Raw genomic sequence first — 20,036 nt, forward strand, 5'->3', positions numbered from 1 at the left:
TCCCACCACATTTCCTAAACCCACACAAACCCACATTTTTCACCTTTTACTCTAACCTATTCCAGTCACGTTCATAACCTGCCCAGATCTCTATCCAAGCTCTTTGCCACTACATAGTGTCCACTCTATAGCATGGCAAACCCACATCCCGATTTCAGTCCTGCGTGTCCTATCCCGTACGTTGTCCAAGCCCCAGAACGGGTGGCACAACTCGAGGCCTATCTGAAAACAGAATTTGGTCAACTGCAACGTATAAACATTGAACCCCTTATCCAACTTTACAAGGATGGAAAACTTGAACCACGTCAGCAAGGCGAAGCCCCACTATACCTGGTGGATGGACAAATAGTCGATAAGGACCCCTGGGAGGATCCTTCTATTCCAAAGACAGCAACAAAGTGGTGTGAAGTAAGTCACCTATTCTATCGGTCACATATCGGATATTACCTAGGTATACTAGCTCATACTAATAATATCTTCAGGGCTTGTTTTATCAGCAGATGACACAGACACACGCGTTCTAGGCAAATACTATATAGCCCTAGTAGTATTATCGTCTGTTTAAGGCTAAGTATGACTGACTATTAGCTTCCTTATTCGAACGTTCTCATGATGCACCAGGTATGTCACGGTCAGAACTATATCAATAAGGGCTTAGGGTTAACTAAGAAAAACCAGCTACATGCCCATGTCAGGATGAGAAGGAGGACGGACTCGCCAGTTCCTCGATGTGCAATGATACAGGAAGTACCACTCTTGCTCTAATTTACTCTAATCTTATCGCTCTCGAGTTCGATATTTCCCTACACTCTAAATCCTTAGGAAGCGTAGCGTTAATCGCTATCGGCTACGTTATCCTACCTATAATTGCCGTGGATACAAATTCTCACTTCTACCCTTATGCCACTTACCCCTTGGTCTTAGGGAACTGCTAGTATAAAACTAGATACTCCTAGAGAACTCTGCCTCTTAAGGGCCGCTATACGCAACTATTTGCATTTTATAACAAAGCGAGAGTCCCTATTTTTGGTAAAAGAATTGTGTGGTCCCCTATCTATTCTTAACGCAGAAAAATGCGGGAATACATTGCCCTACCTGAGTTCTTTTCCCTCTTTCCATGTCAGAACGTTTCTCACAAAGAGATTTCTGGGATTCGAAGCGAAGAAACAGACGCATCGGGCTGCTGGAGCAAGAATAATTTTCCTTCATTTCATGTTCCGAAAGCCATCTTTTTACGGCTAGTTCAAACTTCGAAGATTTCTTTGATGTGGCCCAACTGAGCACGTTCCACACTGCTTTGATGCGAACATGTGCTCCTATTTCTCTTTGTATAGCCCCTCGACCCCTGACGCGAAAGATTCTCGAAGTCTGTCTTTGTTACTACGTGCTCGCCATGTTGCATTGGAGCTATAAGAAGAACGCACCGTTCTCTCAATCTTCGCTATTTCTAAAGCGTTGAATCATTTTCTCATATTATTGCTAAGCATCGCCCACAATCTGGCTGCATCAAGCTCCCCTTATTCAATATGGAAGGTACAACTACGGCATTGACTAGAAAGAGAAAGGGCCATGTAGTTGAGAAAACGCCCACCAGAGTCATGCCCGCAAGGAAGGCAAAATCACAATCAAAATCACCGATGGAATTCAATCCACAGAGGGGAAGGAAACGCCAAAAGGCACCGGAGACAAAGGCAAAGAAACGCCAAGCCGCGCAAGGACAGCCCAGCGAAGTACAAGCCGAATATGTGCCATCCGCGAACGATCTGATCAGTGACATCCCAAGAGACAAAAATTTTACAATTGATATGCTGCTTCCGGATCTTGCTACGTCGTACGTCGGTCGATTCAAATCGCCAGCGGCACCAGCACGGGCGAAAAGGAAGCCATGGCCACGACAATCCAGTCCCCTGATAGATCCTGAAAAATTGCCTCCAGGCTGGAGCATGACTGAACCGGATCTTGACCGAGAGTAAGTCGGCGGTGTCATCTGTATCTATCTACCACTCATTTGACCCCACACTAATGGATATGACAGTGATGTCGATGCACAAATTGAAAGATGCCACGTGAGAATCAAGGAGAATATCATGCCTCATATATTTGAGCATCGGCTGAAGGGACTGGAAATCTCTCAGGCCAAGCGAAAGTAAGAGAAATTACAGCCCTTAACAGATGAGTTGCTGATCGAATGACCCACAGTGCAATGGTTGCATCGGAACCTGGGAACCATAGTTTGGCTGTCCTCAAGCGCTTGAAAGTCTTGAGAACCATTGAAGTTGAGCTACAAAGCTCGGACAACTTCAATCAGCTCCCTAATGTGCGGGCGTTGCTGCAGGCCTACCGCGAAGGACGACTTCATTGGAACCTAGGATTGGTCACTTATTGGTTTGAAGGTGTGCAATTGTGTGAGCCAAGACCGTTCCGTTGGGATGAATTCGAGGTCCTCAATGCGCATCATTCCGGTAAAACCGGATTTTGGATGGAAGGAGTGAGTTGCCCTTGAAGTCCGTTTCTTCCTTCTTCTTTTAGACAGTCATAATAATACAAAATGTTCGCAAATAGCTGGTTGGGCCGGGACCTGGACACTCGCTAGTGGCGCTTATATACGAGGGACTACTCCCGCCCGATGGAGAGTTTGTTCGCAGTGTATGCCCCCGAAAGACCCCCTATTTGACCAATTCTGATTTGTTCTTAGTACCTGATTGCCATTCGCGTCCCCGGTACAAGATGGTACGCAGACCTCGAATTCGTGTTTGACACGGGGGCATCCATGATGACACTATATGAGGGTGATATTCAAAATATTATGGGAACATCGACGGTTGAACCCCCGGTCATGGGGCTAACCACAGCAAGTTTAGTCGATGGCAGCACTATGATTAATCCTGTGATTGAAGTTGAAGTTACCGTACTGGATTATCAAAGAAGGATGATGACAGAATGGGTCAGAGTCCAATGTAATGTGTTACGAGGTTGGCGTGACACGGGTCATAGATTGGACGGCCCATGGCTACGGCAAGTGCTATACACAGCGTCAGCCCCGCGCAACAATGACAGGCTGTATATTGCGTCTGACTACCCTGACATTATCGGCGTTATACCTGATACAGGAACTTCTGGAAGTTCTCAAATCGGTCCAGCTCACAATATCGCCCAAATTCCCCTAGACCCAGGCGGCCGAGCCTCCGTGCTGCCTCGTGGAGCTCCTGGAGATGATGAAGAACCTGCACCTGCGTTACATCAAAAGATGCCCGAGGTAGTACCATAGGACAAAAGGCCATGTCGCTATCTGATTCTTGAATTACTCTTTTGTTTTATTTTCAAGCAGCTACGAGAAGGAGAATGGCGTCTTATTTGTTTCTATAAGCACCGGGATAGTCCTCTTTTGACATCATAATCTCCCCAGATAGCCGACATCAATTCCGAGTTTGTGTGCGATTCGATAAAACAAGCCATTGGGTGTGTAATAACGTCAAAGACATGCGGTTTTATTTGAAAATATGATCGACCCAGTAAAAGTGTGTTGGGCGCTTGGCACAATTAGCCAAGCATTTCAGAACGCCCGCGGACCTAACAAACCAATAATGCATCGCGCAATAAGCAGCTGGTATAGTCGAAATACTCAAGATCACTTACCGGGTTCTCCTTAGGTTATGGTTGTATTAATAGGGGCTTGGAAATCCCCTAGAAAGGGCTACGTAGTACCGGGTACTCCGCACAACAAATCGGTTTATAGCTGCAAATCAACTACAACATAGTCCGCAGAGCTCTGTTGTGCCCTGGCTAGATGCGGTAGGACTTGCCGAGGTCATACCAGACTATTTACAATAGACCAATCATTTATGGAAGAAGTCTCCTCACGTTCATCTACAGAGCCCATAATAAACACCTACCTACGTATAGTCTGCCAATTATATTAAAGACAAGTTCGATATAATCTGTTAGGCGGGACAATGTGCCGTTCGTTCCGCATGGTAGAAAAATGATGCCTCTTGGACGCGTCTTTGGATGACTTTCTAGACGCCTATAAATAGAGCAAAAATTACAATAATCCCTATAAACCGCACTTTCAATTGACCATTATACACGTAACGGGACTTAAGCTGGCATCAGCAACCTTAGAAGTCAACAGTATTAGTGGGCATAGAGTTCATAGATATATGTGGTGATGGGATCTTCCCTCAACGATTGGTGGCCCATCAAGGCGAATCACAAAGGGTGAAGAAGCGATTTGGTTTTCGTCAATAGTAGGATTCAGTTTTAGACTATAACAATTATAATAGGAAGTTGTGTGGCGTAAAACGCGCAAAGGTAAGTGGATAGTTGTGGGAGAAAGAGGCGTCAAGAGTGTAAGGCGAAATGAAAGGAAAACTGGAAGTTGGAAACGGGACTGAGAGTCAGGTGAAGACGTGTACATTGATAATAGTAGAACGATGGAGAGGACATAATAATCATTGTACAAACTAGACTGTCTGCTCGAAGGTATTATTCTTCTGGTCATTTCTTATGGTGCCTTGCTACGAATATATATAGTCATCTATGGATGCTCGAACAGGGCGTACTAATACCCTGGGTACTGTCTGTACTGTCGGTTTAGTTAGATAATATTTTGAGGCTATCTCTGGATGCCCTAGGTTTGCCGATAATTCCATTTTATGATCTCGATCGACACATACACTTATGGATACTTAGGCCACTCACGATGTTACGCGATAAGTGACGTGCTTGAATTTGACCGTATATATCACTACGTGACGAGAAGGGTAGGAAGAATTCAAATCCCTACAAGTTATATAGTGTATCTTCTACTAAATATCCCATGTCGAAATTATACCGAGTCGATTCCCATAGACAATACTGACGTAGGGCTTTCTTCCGCATTTGGACGCCCCACATCACGTGCCCTTGTAGTATTGTGCCGGCGCTTAATCCCAGCTTCCTTGAACAAATCAAATCGCGTGCAATTTCAAAGCTTTCATAGCCTAACATGCTGCTCTGGTTTAACTAATGAATTTATGGAACTATACCTGTCGCCAATGTGTTGAAATCACTCATTCCCAAACCGCTTCCGCTCCTTCACCTCCATGCTGCCAATGACCGAATGAAACACTGCTGTATAGGCCGACACACGACAAACTTCAAGACCGGCTTTGGATATATTGTGCTGAAGACGATTTTTTTCTTCGAGTCAGAATGACATCGCCTTACCCACCATCAACTTCATTCTCGCCCTCCGTTGCCTCCGACATGGCTGCAGCGCCCAACAGAGCAGTCTCCGATTTGCCGCAGTCTCAGGTAGACGCGATCATCCGCACGAAGCGCAAGGCCCGTGAGCCCAAAGCCTGCTATCCATGCCATGCGCGCAAGGTTAAATGCGATCGCAATCTGCCGTGTGACGGATGCGTTAAGCGCGACCATGCAGAACTTTGCTCTTACGAACGCCCTTCCAAAAAACGATCGCAAGCCTTTCAAGAGAGCGCTGGCTCCAGTGCGTTAGCGGCACCCGTGCCTGAATATTCAACCACATATGCATACGACGAAGCACCAGCGGAAGTGAAACATGAGCCAGCCTTGGGCCGACGGAGCGTGCCTGCTACAGGCGGTGGTCGTGTTTCAATCGCTCGCGAGGAATGGGATAATGTGCGCCATAGATTGCAGGAAATGGAGTCTACTATTTCCTCCCTCCGAGTTGGGCTGGAGAGGGCGGAAGACGGTCTCCCTACCTCCATGGACACCCGAAGCGTGCAGAGTGTCGATGCAGGTTCCCGTTCCAAGTGTGCCTCGCCAGAACGCGAGGGCATCCACGCTGCTAATACTCTAGGAAAAGGCACTGTTCATTTGGGATCGCGATCTGTTCTGGCTTATATTCTGAACAATCAGTCCGGGTCTGATCAGCTTCAAGCACTTTTGGAAGGAGGGATACTACCCAAGCTCGGTTTGGACAATGAGTCTGCGACATATCCATTTGTTGATCTATGGTCATCCGATATGTCAACGTTTGACGTAACTGCTGTCTGCAGCGCTCTTCCCAGTGATCAACAGTGTAGAGAGTGGGTAGTCCTTTGGGTCGAACTTCCGACTGGGATTGTTTGTGCTAACTTTGCTTTCTCGCTATAGGTTATTCTACTACTACAGGGACATCTCGGGAGCCATATATCCTGTTTTAGAGGACATCTTTGAGTTTGAGAACACTCTCGAGCTTCTACTGGAGACAAGAGCCTCTATCGGTGGCGAATACCTGGCTGATGCAGACCAAGCACAAAAGCCTTTCGGCGTGAGCATTGCGTACTTGGGACTACTGTTCGCTATCCTTGCCTCAGGATGCCAGTCATCCGATTATGGGAGCAAGGAAAGGGAATTGACCTCACAAGTTTATGGTATGTGATCCACATCAGGGATGCTACGAGTCGTTGACTAACGTTCCAAATAGTGTGCTGCTCCTACCAGTGCCTGCGCATGACAAATTTCCTCTCCCAACCCACCATTGAAGCAATTCAAACTCTCCTTGTGATCGGAAACGTCTTGTCATACAACATGAATCCGGGAATTTCTTATGTCTTGCTTGGCATGACACTTCGCATGGGCTTGGCGCTTGGCCTCCATGTGGAGTCAAGTCGATTTTCGTCACCTGAACGTTACCGCCGACGACACGTCTGGTAAGAAACTTTTCCCCATCATAACCGGAAAGTACGTATGCTAACATGAATAGGTGGTCCATGGCATGGCAAGACAGCCATTTTTCGCTCTCCTACGATCGGCCTTCCACCACTGCAGTGAGCCAGCCAGATATCGCTTATAGGGATGGCGCCCAACCTGGTGACCTATCCTATTTTGAAACTCTCTCTCGTGTCATTTCTCTTGCGTTAGAGGTTGTCCGCATTCGCATGCTGAGCCCACACGCGCAGATAAGCGTGGAAAGCATACAAACATACAAAGACCGCATCCAGAAGATCATGGTAGAAGCAAAGCCATACCTGCGAGACGCAATGAGTTGTTCCACACCCACGCAACATCTGGAACGAGTTGTATTAAAATTGCATTCTTCTTATTTCGCCTCTGAGCTCTGCCGGCCAGCGCTCAAACCCATGGCTGATTTGAGTGATGCCAACGCAGCCAGCATGCGCGAAAATTGCGTGATGAATCTGATGACGACTGTTGAAGCGTATATTGAAATGCACAACATCAGCTCCCACGCAGCTCGTTCTTGGATCTTATTGCAGCGGGCGATCAGCTCTGCATTCTTGCTTGCTGTCATTGATGAGGCGAAAGCGGACCCGAATGTGTGGAATCTTCTCCATTCACTCGAGGGCATCATCGCCCAGAAGGCAAGCACGGAACGTGCATATGATTCCAATGAGGCCCCCACTGTGGCCAGTATGACATCGCCACCCCAACCCCTCGGCACTTACGACCCAATCACGGGCACCACGAATGCCCCAGGTCCCATCGCTCCTGCGGTGGATCCAACTTCTCCGGCTGGGATACCCCCTGATACACAAACGCAATGGGCCAAGTCACTAGCGAAGACACATCGTGCTTTGCAAAAGCTCCTTGCTGCAGTTGGGAATCCGCGTGGATCCACGCGTCCTCGAATGGGACAGAATGGTACACCAGCGTACTCCAGCACTAATCCAAACCTCAACCCGGCCTCTTCATCTATGGGAACACTTGTTCCTGGGCAGGCAAACATGACCCCCAGTGCTGGTTCTCTCCCGCCCCCTACGCCAGAAAGCTCTCATAGTGGTGAATGGACGATGCCGAATATAATGGATCGTGCAGCAGAGTATATTCATCCACCCCTGTGGGGTTAGTGATCGGAGGCGATCTGTCCCCAGAAAACCGTTTAGTTCTCATTGTTTTTCTTCAGCGCGGCGCCGGAGTTTATGTTTGGCCCACCCATAATTGTCTTTAATTTTTGCAACTTTATTTCCTTACATTTGTCCGGGGGGAAGGCTGTTTTTACGAGTTGGATGGGTTCTCCAGTGCGAAATGCGCTGTTGGACATTATCGTGTGTATAATCTCTTTTACAGAATCTTAGATCGCGATACCTCGGGTCTAATATGCTTACCGTAGCCCGATACTCACGCAAAGACGCCATCGCCCTATGGGGCTTGGAGTAGAATTGCTGCATTCTTTAGTCAACTCATGCCCCCCCCCCACCCTTTTGGATTCGCATTTAGCTCCGTGATCTCACTGTCTGAATAGCGGGAAGCCAGAGTGGGCCCATATGTCCAGAGACCTGACCGGTGGACGCCCCCTGGGGTAGGTGACTATATCATGACTAACATTAGCCCTAACCTCAAGGCCCTACCTACCTAAGTAGGTACATATGTAGGAAGTTGACGAGGTCGGAAGTTCGATTATGAACTACAAAGGAGACCATGGATGCCTAATAGCTTCAGTTTATTCTTGCTAAACCATAGCAGTTGAAGTGCACCATTCCTATCTTAGTGCGGTGACTTATATCACTTGAGTATATCCCCATCTTGCCAGACAAAGACATCAGGGGCTTTCTTGAGCACCACTCTCCTTAGCCATAAGTCGAGGGAAAGTAGGACGATGGAGTATCGAGTTGGCGCAGGGGATGCTGGCGTTCTGGGATCTAGGTATACGTTAAGACCAGTTGAAGATATGACCAGATGACTAGGATCTACTGTATTAATTGAAACTGAGAAGGGACATAAGGCAACCTTTTATGTCTCTCTTCATCTTCTCATTGCATTGGATTCTTCAAAGTTCTATCGTTTTAATCTTATCTAGTAGCTCATGAGATCAATGTGAGATCATTACCTAGGTACATCACCTTCTCTACAACTGTCGATATTATTAGACCTACATCCTCCAACCGTCGAATCGGGGAATGCGGAGACCAGCGTAGTACGAAGGCACCAGGGCAGTTATTTTCGGAGTCAGCAGAGTCAGAAACGCTCCGAGGTAAAATGCACCTCAGCCTGATTTTCTTTCAAGCAAAACCCAGAATCAGCTGGAGGAATCCCACTGCTATTATTTATCTCTCTCACTTTTCCACCAAAAGGACATTTACCTCTGTACCTCTCGCAAGACCAGATCACAATCTATCATCGCAATTATGTCTCCCGAATCTTCCAAGTACTACAAAGTTGGGGTCCTCCTATTTCCCGGCGTAGACATCCTCGACTTCGCGGGCCCGATCGAGGTACTATCCCATGTCTCGCACAACCGAAACCCAGAAAGACCCGACAGAATGTTCGAAATCAAAACCGTCGCTTGCAGCCCTGCAATCCGTGCTGCGAATTCGCTTACAGTTCACGCAGACCTGCTTTTGCCAGACGCAATCGATCAAATTTCAGACTTTCATCTCCTAGTCATCCCAGGTGGCCCCCCGTCAGTTGTGCAGCCATTAATCGAAACCAACACACCGGAGCTTGACTTGATTCGCAAGTTTGCAGCGCTTCCTGCAGATGCGTCATCAGGCACCCGAACTTTGCTGTCGGTTTGCACCGGCGCCTTTCTGCTCGGGGCCGCAGGTGTACTCGGCGGAATGACTGTGACGACCCACCACCATGCGCTTGACAGACTTCGAGATATTTGTGCTCGTTTTAATGCTCCGGGTGAGCCTACGACGACAGTAATGCACAAGCGATATCTCGACGGGGGTCTGTTGAAGGGTGGCGGTGTTCAACTCCTGACGGCGGGAGGAGTAAGCTCAGGCTTGGACGCCACATGCTACCTTGTTAGTCAATTGACAACACCTGACATGGCGGCATTTATCACTCGGGTTATGGAGTACGATTGGCGCGAGGCCAAAGAGTGAGCTGCATGCCAAGCGGTCATGCTATATTGCTGATCAAGCACAGCCGTGGAATCGGAACACAGCAGAAGAGGTATCACAACACGTGCGCTTGGCAATTAGACAATATATACTTCTCTAGTTGTACTATTCTTTGACCGTGTAGACCCCAATGTACATGTCACGGTAGAAATCCTGCAAATAAACATGCCTTAATCGCCTCAGCTTTGGAGGGTCTCACTGTTGGGCTCATAATCTTACATCTCACGTTTCATCAACGGCCAAGACACCATAGAGTTACTTCCCTTGCCATTCAGATACCGCTCAGATTCCAGCGAACTAAGTCACAATGGGTTACATGTGTCTTGAATCTGCATAGGATGACCCAGTTAAGTTTTGTCGCTTCCCAGCATTGGCGGGTTGCCGGGGATCCCGAGATCAGCCCTCTATTCTCGTTGACATATAGGCACAACTCTTTCACTTGTCCAATGCATCTGAAACATGGATGCATACCTAGTCATCAGATATAATAAATAATCGAGGCTTTTTCACATTTACTCTGGGAATATCCCTCAAGCCATCTCATTCGGTTCTACGCGAGCTGTGCTGACACTACCGAAAGGATAAGTGAAGCTTTCTGGGCTTTAACTTCCCAGATTCAGGATTCGACCTGCTCACAATTCAACCTCAAGCCTTTTACTAAGTTGACCAAGGCTCTCTAACAAATCTCCTCCACCATGACCTCATTCATGGGGTGAGTATAGTATGAAGACGTACCCCCAAGTTGTACAGGGTGATGGCCATTCGAGTCTGGGATGCCCTAGGTTGAACCTAAGACTCGACTTCTTAGTCCGCATCAGGAGTTACAGTCATCGGACCGGAGGGTTGAACTTTCCAGATTTCCTCTGTCGAGGTCAGTGTTCTGGCTGATGCTGGTTATATAGCACCATCTGGTTCTGGATAAAACATCTCTATTTCCTCAGGACTAAAGTGAGACCAATCCAGTTACTTCTCATTTAGGCTTCTATCTTACACTATCTCTGGGTAGAGCAGTGCTTGTCTCCGAGTATCTCTGTTGGCAACATACATTTCCCTTCGAGTCACAATGGTCGCCTTGGCACCAGGTGCGGAAATTGTTCCCACTACATTCCACCCCAAGCTCGGGAATGGAATTTCCTCCTTGGATAAGGGAATGCCCAATCAGAAAGTCGGTATCGAGACTGTGGAGGTTAAGCCTGGATATGACAGCGCCGAACCTTCTATTACCTCAAACGGCAATGGCATCAAACAACAAAATGGGCTCAACGGATCCCTCGCCACTGAGAGCTCGCATACCCTATCTGAGAATGAGTTGAAGGCCATGGAGGTATTGAGGATCATCGAAAGTTACGGTGTTGACTATGAGAAGGCGGGTCTTTCCTGGAAGGGCTTCGAGTCTTTTGTTCCAGTTGTCCTGGAGCAAATCGTCAGACAAGAGCCAATCCGGATGATCTTGCCCGCATTTCCTTTCAAGTCACCTAATGCGCGCAATAAAGTGCTGGGCACTATGCCCGACTTCGGCGAAGAGTTGGCCCTGGCTCATTTGAACGGACTTTGCCAAAACATCGGTGAAGTATACGCTCCTGGTGCCGATGTCTACATCAGTTCGGATGGACTTGTGTACAATGGTAAGAAAATGAAATCTATTTCCATAACCATTCAATACTGACATCGACCAGACATTCTGGGCGTCCCCGATGAAACCGTTTGGGACTATGGAGAGACCCTGCGAAAAATGGCCATCGAGAAAGAGCTTCATCATGTCAAATTCATTCGTCTTTTCGAACTTCTCGAGCATCCATGGTACCCATCTACAACCCCAGAGGCTGCAAAGGCAAAATATCTGGCTCACGCTAGTTGCCTCCGTCGAGAATTGATGTACACCTTTGCTGACCCGAGTTTCGACGCGACGGAGGCCATCAAAACCGACAATGATACATGCCTGACATATCGCGGTTACATCAAGTTTTTGACCAAAGATCTAGCTCATCTGGAAGACAAGGACAAAACCATGTCAAAACGCGCTCGGCAAGCCCAGATCGCCGACACGGCACGGCAGATGATCATTCGGGGCAAGATGTTCGCGGCAGCCATTAGAGCCAACCGCAAAGACTACGTCCGATTGTCCATCCACGAGTCCGCAGGGGAGAAGAAACTTTCCGTCTCGCTTATTCCACAAATCCGAGGCGCCCTGGGTTTCACACCTTGGCACTCATCTGTGGCAGTCGGCCTGGACGGTTCATATCGCACCGTCCACGCCGAAGACGTACGCGACACGCACGACCTAATCTACAAGAACGGACAACCGTATTACTTCCGCGAGAAATCAAGTCTGTTCGACTGGACCGAGGACGGCCTATCCGTCAAGTTCGAGCATCTCTATCCCTGCGGACTCATCATCCGCCCGGCCGATATCGACAATGTCAATCCACCACCGTCCATCCGCTCCATCCCCATGAAAAAGGTCCGCCAACTATCGAACGGCATGTCGCCAATTGTCCTACGTGGATTTTCCGAGACGCTAGAAGAAGAACTCTACGTCAAAAAGGGAGAAGAGCTCGGCAGTATTCTCCCATGGAGCTTCGGCATAATCCAAAAGGTCCGGGACAACGGCCGCTCGGACAAGATGGGCAACAACGTGACCTCGAACGAGGCCATGCCGATGCATTTCGATGGGATGTTCAAATTCGACGAGATCACCGACCCAGAAACGGGCGAGAAGAAGAAAGTCCAACACCCGCCGGGCTACCAGTTCTTCACTTGTCCCGCCACTGCGCCGAAGGGAAATGGGTATACCTTGTTTGCGAGCTCGAGACTGTTCTTCCGGTACCTGCCTCTTCCGTGGACCGCGGAGCGTCTTGAAAAGGTTACCTGGGCTATGGATAACGACGGGTTCTGGGACGCGAAGCTCAAGAACCTGCGCTTGATCGTGAGACATCCTGTCTCTGGACTGCCGTGTCTCCGCTGGCATCAGCCGTGGGACTCGACCAAGACCAAGTTCTCGACTTGTGATGTTACAATCGAGAATGATGATAATGAGCTGGTTAAGGTTGTCGATCGCATCATATATGACTATAGAGTTTGTCTTCGCTTTGCTTGGGAGAAGGGTGATCTGCTGGTTAGTGATAACACGGCCATGCTGCATACTCGCACTGGATATATCAGTGACTGTGATCGGGAGCTGTGGCGAATTCACTGTGACTGAGATGCTCGGATCTCTTGGCTTTTGATCTTTGACCTTGTCTTCTGTGTCTTCTGTCATTCGTTTCTGTCAGACCTTGGTCACTCGTTTTCTTTCCTTTCTCATATACTTGGCTTATTTGGTGTGAAATTGCGTGAAATTGCCCAGTATTTTGATGCAATTACACAAGTCTTCAATGCCATATTCAATAGATTTGTCTGGTATCTTTGAATATCTTCTTCCCCTTCGCTCCTGTAGTCTGCCTAATTGTGTGGACATGGGGTATAAAGATTGTATGTACTAATGCCATTTTCTACCTTCTTCTCTTATTTTCTTTACGAGGCCCAATTCAATCTAGTTAAGGCCATAAGTTTACACCAAAGCATTCTCGTTTATATGGTCAACCTAATACTTTATCTGTTCCAGGCCGCTATTGAGACTCTCACTATCGATATCCAAAGTCGAAACGGCTAGAGACACTGTTTTCTAGACAGTAGAGATTGTGATATATGCACAATTTATCCATGCCCATTCTTGGTGTATATCCCACTGTAGACCCCTACTCTACCACCTCTATCTTTATAGACAGCAACAACAGACTCACACCATCCTAACAGGAAAGGCTCCCCTCGAGTGAACAGAATTTGCCGACTTGTGTAAAGGACAAATTTGCCCATATGATCCCGCACCCATCCATGGTCGTGAAACAGAGTGCGCAGGAGGACCAGAGTGAATATTCTGAGTATTACAAAGACAAGCCAGATTTTGTGAGGTAGGCTGCTGTGCTGCAGCACCATGATCGGGCCCGTTATGGCCAGCGCCATAGGGGGAGGTCGGTGAAGGGAACGAAGCCATGGAAGCCGATGCAGGGGACTCGGGGGAACCAGAACGATCACTTTGTATTGGGGGGACATGGTGTTGATAACTTGGATGATCTGCGGCAATGCCTCTTCTACTTCTTGTCAGTTGGTTCACATGATAACTATACCATGTAGTTGGAGTACTGACCGGTTGCAACGTAGTACAGCGGCTGATTGGGCGCTGATGTAGACAGGGAGTCTGGCATCAAGGTGTCCGGGGTACCTATCATTTCCCGATATGTATCCCCACCGAGACCGGAGGTGGGTGGTGACATGCCGTTGTGTGCTGGTGCCGTCGTTGCAGGAGATATTGGGCTTGTTTCGGTGACTCCAGTGAATTGGGATAGATCGCCTGGATATCCGTGTTGTGGGAATGTGTTCAAGTCGTTTGACCATGATTGCGGGAATGGAGGATATGGTGGCATGAATGAAGTACATTGGTCTGGGATGAAAGGGGAGACATCTCGCGAGGCAAGACCGAGTTCATTCTCCGAGGATGAGTGAGGCCTTGGGAAGAGTGAGGGGTTATATGACTGGTCCCATCCATTGAGGGCAGCTGCAGCTCTCAGTTCGTTAGCGATAACGCGCTCTTGAAGCTTTGCAATGCGTTCCCTGATCTTGCGGCCTGACTCTGTCAGTTTCGGGGTTGTCTTCTCTGTTTGGGCGATGTCTTACGGTGGTTTCTTTGAGAAAGGCGATTCTGTAATCTCCTTCTTTCCAACGGATCTTGCGTTTGGCTGAGAATATCCTCGTCCTTGGGGCTCGTAGATTGATCTTCTATCTTCATCTTGAGGAGGGTTGTTGTGCTATAGCCTTGGGGGATATTTTCAAGGCCGAGGATGTTGCATCTCTCGTATAAATTCCATCAGCAGAGATTTCGAGTCTCGAAGTGTTAAGGGCGGAAACTCAAGAGCAAAAGATCCATCGTCGGCCTCTCTTTCCTTTATACCGGCCGTGCGCCCACGAGGGAAAATTACGCCTGATCTCACTGTGTGACGCAGTCTGTACAACAGATCTTCGGTGATCAGTGATTCGGTCTGAAAGCCACTGGTTCACTCTCTGCCTTTTCAGCCGCGTGATGATGTTGGGTCTGGCCATGTCAAACTACCTGCTTTTCTCAGCTTCTCGACTCCATGGGGACAAGGCTCTTGTGCAGACTTGGGCATTCTGGGCGAAGGTTTCAGGATGGTCGTACGAGGTGTAATCAGAGGCTATCCCTGGCTTGGACATGTGCATGGACATGGCGATGCCCTGAATTCCCTCATTGCTTTCCAACAGTCTGGACAGGACAGCCCGCGAAACCCCCAGCTCTGATCCAGCTCGAAGGCTCGAAGACGGTGTCGGAGCCCAGCAACCTTGTTTTAGGCCCCTTGACGTGGCAAGACCGTGCTACCTTTTCCCTCAGTGGTAACATACTTTGGCCCGGTACTTTGGACGATTATCCCCGCCTACTTATACTTCACATCACATGTTGGCATGAAAGTACCATCTTGTAGACTTGGGCATCTCCGTATTCAGCCCATATCGACCTGATTACACGGGCTCCACGTGGCAAGGGCAATCGCCGTGATCTTGTGTTCAAGCTGAGGATAAACCAGACAGACGAGCTCCCATTGGGCTTTAGCTGTTTCCAGGTCAGACTCATCAACAGCTCATAGAAAGACAGGGAGGCCAGGGCTATGGTGACAGACAACCAGCTGCGAGGCTAGTACACTAGCACAAGGTCCAATCTGAAGTCTAAAAATAAGACATGGCGGGCCATGGCCCCTCGATACTGCAAGAAGAATGAACTCACGCTGGATATACTCCGGGCTTGACCCAAACCGTTAGTTATCTTATACCATCTCGTACTCTGGGTTTAAGGAAGGTCACATTATCATTCCAGTTCCAAATTACTTTCTCAATTGTTCTCAATCCGTTCAAGCGTCCAATTCTGTGGTACTGGGAGCCTCCTAGAGAAGCCACTTATGCTGTGGCGTCATAGATGGCCTGATTTCCCATCCTCCGTCCAACAGGTTAGAGTGTCCATGGACTTCTTTCATGAACCTAGGGCACTTCTATATTCCATTGTAATCGGTCTTCCATCCTCCCGGGATATATGCATGTGAGATCCGGCCGTAGGGACGGAAGATCCGGTTTGGTTTGTCGCTGGATTGCATTCTGGAACGCAAATGCCTTTGTGTAACTGCATGCAGAGATGGTTTATCCCAGTGATTTATGTTTTCTATCTGCACAGTGACCGTCTGGAATGGAAAGGAACTTGTGCAGTAATCCAGTCGTATAGTCTCGTGTTATAGTAGAATATATGGAAAATAAGCCAATATCAGTATGAATACAAAGACAAAACCAACATCAGCCTTGACTGCGTTGGTCGACATCCCAGTAAGCAGCCAAGGATTCTGTCAGACTGGGATATGGCCCCCTAAACATATATAGGTAGTTATGGTCTGGTGGTAAAATACACCGTATTCTGTCCGTCAGAGATTCCGTTGACAGCCGAGCCACCCCAAACAGTACCACACTCTCTCCAATTCTCCAACTCTTCGACTCTACCATCTTCTCCTCTCCCAGTCGCATCAAGTCTCATTTTACCACCAGACTAACTTGACAGGATGGAGTCTTTTCTCAAGACGGTGGGAAACCTCCTCCCATATCATCTTCTCTCCTACGGAGCTCTCCTCGGAACAGAGCTCTATCAGGTACGTCTCCTGTTCTCGAAGAGACCAACAAAACTTGCAACTGACCACATCCAGAGCTTCATCAACACAAAAATATGCTACCAAGCCTTACCAATGAAGGAGTTCATCATCCTCCAAAAGCGCCTTTTCCCCGTCTACTTCGGAACGCAAGTCGGACTCACAGCCCTGACCGCCGCAACACACCCACCATATAGTATCTTATCACTGGTACAAGACCCGTGGAGTGTGGCCCCTCTTGCTGTCGCCGGTTTGACCGGATGTCTAAATTGGTTCATCTACGGGCCTCGGACGACGACTGCGACGTTGGTCAGGAGGGCACTACAAGGTGGGTTTACCTAGATCCGCCTCGTTTGACTATACGGCTAACATACTTTCTACCCACAGAAAGCGAGAACACGGATGCTGATTCCGATGGGTCAAAGGTGCACCGGGCTAACCGAACCTTTTCGCGAAATCACGCAATGGCCATCCATTTGAACGCTCTCGCCATGATAGCTACTGTATTTTACGGATTCTCCCTGTCTGCTACACTTTTGGCAGGGCTCTAGACAACATCTATCGTCTACCTTGCGTAACTTTGGTGCATATGTGACTTGTAGTCACAGGTTCGAGAATGACGCGTTCATGTCATATTTCCTTTTGGCTGTTGATATCATTTTGCTTTCAATCTACATCTCAACTCTCTTTTTCTGAAAATAAACTGATCCCCGTATCTAAGACGGGAATAACTTTCTCCTTTGAATGATATCAGACTACCTAAAGACGGCTGTCGTTTTATATTGTAGCTATTCGATCTAGTGTTGCTCCCATGCAGAATGAGGATATGATATCCACTAGGGGATCCCCCAGACCAAGCGACTCTTAGCCCACTCCTTGTCCCCAAGTTGTCTCCGAAAGCCACACTATAACCTTGGTCATCTGGAGACCACTGGGATCTCCTTGGCCTCGATGACAAAATCAATCAAGGAACAAGATTGAGCACGTTTTTACGTTCGGTACTTTTCAATGTACGTATATCTCTCACTACCCAGAAACCTTGCGCGAACAACCACCACATTTCAAACCCAATATACCAAGTCATACCAGAACCAAGGCCACCTAATAGTAACATACAGCATAACTTTGACCAAAGAAAGTCACAGTGGACAGTGTGACATCAGCGGAGCCATGTTGACTTCCGCTGACACCAGGTGCATTAGGGCACGGAGTGCCAGGTAGACACCTAACTCGCTATATAGTACCAGCGAGAGAGTAGCAGATTCCTTTTCTAACCTCCTTGATTCCGGTTCCCACGAAATCCACCAAACCTACAACATGGCCTCACCATCCATATTCCTCTCCACACTCCTAACCCTCCTCCTCGCACCCCTCTTCTTCCTAATCTGGTACCTCCACGTCCCACGATCACTCCCAAACCTCCCTAGGATCCCAATCTACGTCTCAATCCTCGGTCTCTGGTCCTCCATGGGCCAAGACGAGATCTACGAACGATGGTTCAGGGCTCCACTGGAGAAGCACGGTGCCGTGCTAGTCTGGTTCGGTGGACGATGGAGTGTACTCGTTTCACGACCAGATTGGTTAACCGATATGTTCCGCAATGAACAAATATATGCGAAAGCCGGAAGCCAGAAGAAGATCCCACACGCCGTGATTGCGACGCTAGTCGGCGATAACATCATCAATTCGCATGGCGAGAATTGGAAGCTTTATACCGGTATTATGAAGGCCGGGTTGCAGAAGAAGGTTTTCGAGACGACGTCTTTGCTGAAGCAGTCGAGAAAGCTGGTGGACATTCTGATCGATTTACAGAAAGAGACTGGACCGAATAAAGGCATCCTGGTCATGGCAGATGTGCAGAAATGGGCTGTGGATGTGATGGGCGAGAACTTCCTGGACTTGGATTTCAAGGTATCGAGTTCAGCCTCGTCCTGACCTCTCCGACGAATATCACTCTCCAATGCCGCAGCTGAAAAGCTAACAAACACCAGAGCCTGGGTCTACCCAACGGCGCCGTCCGAATCGAAGCCCTCCAATCCATCATCAAAGCAACCCTCTTCAAACCAATGTATTTCAGTTTCCCAGATCTCGACCACTTCCCCTGGCTCCTCCCATCCCGCAAACGCGCCTACAACATAATGCACGAATTCGACAACCGACTATACACAATGATAATGGCGATGCTGCACAAACGCACACAGAGCAAACCAACCAAATCCGAAGAAATGGTCTCACACATGCTAGGCGAAGCATACACGTCGGGCCGGATAACCGAGAAACAGTTCCGCGACAATCTAAAGATAACCTTCCTAACAGCCCACGAAAACGCCCAGCAACTGGTAACATCCATGTTCTGGCAACTGGGCACACGAATCGACATCCAAGATCGACTACGAGAGGAGATCCTCGCTACAGCCAAGACGCACCCGGATCCATCCCAGGAAATCATCAACAGTCTCCCCTACCTAACGGCCGTGGTGCTGGAGCTACTTCGTCTCTTCCCGCCTGTCTGTCAGCTCATTAACCGGGTTGCGTTGCAGCCTGCGCTGCTGGGTGGCGAACTTCCCATTTCGAAGGGGACGTTTGTGGGGTGGAATGCGTGGGCGGTGCATAGTAACCCGGATGTATGGGGGGAGGATGCGCGCGAGTTCCGGGCTGAGAGGTGGGGGAGACGGTGGAGGAGATGCAGGGACGGTTTCGGAGGGAGACGGTCCGTGGAACGTATATTCCGTTTAATGCGCATAAGCGGAAGTGTCTTGGACAGGGGTTTGCGTTGTTGCAGGTGAAGATTCTGCTGTTTGTTTTGTTGGGGAGAGTGAGATGGGTTGTTGATCCGGAGTATCGGTTGAAGATGACGCCGGTATGTTGTTCTTTTCCTGGGCTTTGACGATGGATGCTGATCTGTACAGGGTGGGATTCTGGCGCCGCTGGGTTGTCGGGTTATCTTGACCGAGTTGGAGTCTTCGTGAATACACTGAGTGCCGGTTGATGGATGCTTGGTTTCAGATCGGTAGGTCGACATGAAATAAAGGATTAAAGCGCTAGAATGAGCGACTAGAATAAGAGGAAGCACTCCATATAATCAAAGAAGTATGGACATCAAAATAGGGACAAGTTGCTGGATTGTCCGATTTTTGTAAGATGACTCTCGTACCATATCCATTTTGAAGAGTTAGACGAACAAGTCTCTATACCTGGGGGCTTTGGGCCCCCCCCCCGCCCCGGACCCCCAGCCTCTGTTGCTGAGCGTTAGCTTAATCCGTACTTTTCAAGCGCTTATCTTAGTGCATTGGTAGAGACTATACTAAGTACTCTACGGATATCTATAGGCTTAGCGTCACGCTTATTATAAGATAGAGGCTTCGGAGATAGAGGCTTATAACCTAATAGAGATACCACTATAGAATATAGGATACTCTAGAAAATAAGATAGATAGGTAGGCCAGTATCTAGGCTAGCACCCAGCACAGCACCCAGCACAGCACCGAGG

General features: G+C 48.4%; 8 protein-coding genes across 8 annotated transcripts; 7 read left to right on the forward strand and 1 right to left on the reverse strand.

Annotated features, from left to right (window-relative positions):
* Positions 1-132: 132 nt before the first annotated feature.
* N7489_001719 (uncharacterized protein) lies at positions 133-935 on the forward strand (the record flags this gene model as incomplete). Its single annotated transcript, XM_056707474.1, has 3 exons — positions 133-408; positions 589-621; positions 696-935. The coding sequence occupies 3 exons, from the start codon at positions 133-135 to the stop codon at positions 933-935; spliced, it is 549 nt and encodes a 182-aa protein (XP_056571776.1).
* Positions 936-1,598: 663 nt separating this feature from the next.
* Positions 1,599-3,268, forward strand: N7489_001720 (uncharacterized protein; the record flags this gene model as incomplete). The annotated part of the gene is made up of 5 exons (XM_056707475.1): positions 1,599-1,969; positions 2,036-2,146; positions 2,200-2,488; positions 2,563-2,646; positions 2,696-3,268. The coding sequence occupies 5 exons, from the start codon at positions 1,599-1,601 to the stop codon at positions 3,266-3,268; spliced, it is 1,428 nt and encodes a 475-aa protein (XP_056571777.1).
* A 1,925-nt stretch (positions 3,269-5,193) lies between these two features.
* Positions 5,194-7,811, forward strand: N7489_001721 (putative C6 transcription factor; the record flags this gene model as incomplete). Its single annotated transcript, XM_056707476.1, has 4 exons — positions 5,194-6,050; positions 6,118-6,377; positions 6,431-6,656; positions 6,710-7,811. 4 exons carry the CDS (start codon positions 5,194-5,196, stop codon positions 7,809-7,811), a joined length of 2,445 nt encoding a protein of 814 aa, XP_056571778.1.
* Positions 7,812-9,089: 1,278 nt separating this feature from the next.
* Positions 9,090-9,794, forward strand: xanA (isonitrile hydratase-like protein xanA; the record flags this gene model as incomplete). Its single annotated transcript, XM_056707477.1, has 1 exon — positions 9,090-9,794. One exon carries the CDS (start codon positions 9,090-9,092, stop codon positions 9,792-9,794), a length of 705 nt encoding a protein of 234 aa, XP_056571779.1.
* A 1,081-nt stretch (positions 9,795-10,875) lies between these two features.
* On the forward strand, positions 10,876-13,014 carry xanB (isocyanide synthase xanB; the record flags this gene model as incomplete). The annotated part of the gene is made up of 2 exons (XM_056707478.1): positions 10,876-11,437; positions 11,489-13,014. The coding sequence occupies 2 exons, from the start codon at positions 10,876-10,878 to the stop codon at positions 13,012-13,014; spliced, it is 2,088 nt and encodes a 695-aa protein (XP_056571780.1).
* Positions 13,015-13,972: 958 nt separating this feature from the next.
* xanC (transcription factor xanC) lies at positions 13,973-14,637 on the reverse strand (the record flags this gene model as incomplete). The annotated part of the gene is made up of 2 exons (XM_056707479.1): positions 13,973-14,481; positions 14,526-14,637. 2 exons carry the CDS (start codon positions 14,635-14,637, stop codon positions 13,973-13,975), a joined length of 621 nt encoding a protein of 206 aa, XP_056571781.1.
* A 1,825-nt stretch (positions 14,638-16,462) lies between these two features.
* N7489_001725 (DUF4149 domain-containing protein) lies at positions 16,463-17,097 on the forward strand (the record flags this gene model as incomplete). Its single annotated transcript, XM_056707480.1, has 3 exons — positions 16,463-16,549; positions 16,604-16,874; positions 16,934-17,097. The coding sequence occupies 3 exons, from the start codon at positions 16,463-16,465 to the stop codon at positions 17,095-17,097; spliced, it is 522 nt and encodes a 173-aa protein (XP_056571782.1).
* Positions 17,098-17,863: 766 nt separating this feature from the next.
* Positions 17,864-19,515, forward strand: xanG (cytochrome P450 monooxygenase xanG; the record flags this gene model as incomplete). Its single annotated transcript, XM_056707481.1, has 4 exons — positions 17,864-18,457; positions 18,538-19,208; positions 19,250-19,406; positions 19,456-19,515. 4 exons carry the CDS (start codon positions 17,864-17,866, stop codon positions 19,513-19,515), a joined length of 1,482 nt encoding a protein of 493 aa, XP_056571783.1.
* Between the last annotated feature and the right edge of the window lie 521 nt (positions 19,516-20,036).

Source organism: Penicillium chrysogenum (genome assembly GCF_028827035.1).
Source record: "Penicillium chrysogenum strain IBT 35668 chromosome Unknown utg000001l_segment0_segment0, whole genome shotgun sequence".
NCBI classification, from domain to species: domain Eukaryota; kingdom Fungi; phylum Ascomycota; class Eurotiomycetes; order Eurotiales; family Aspergillaceae; genus Penicillium; species Penicillium chrysogenum.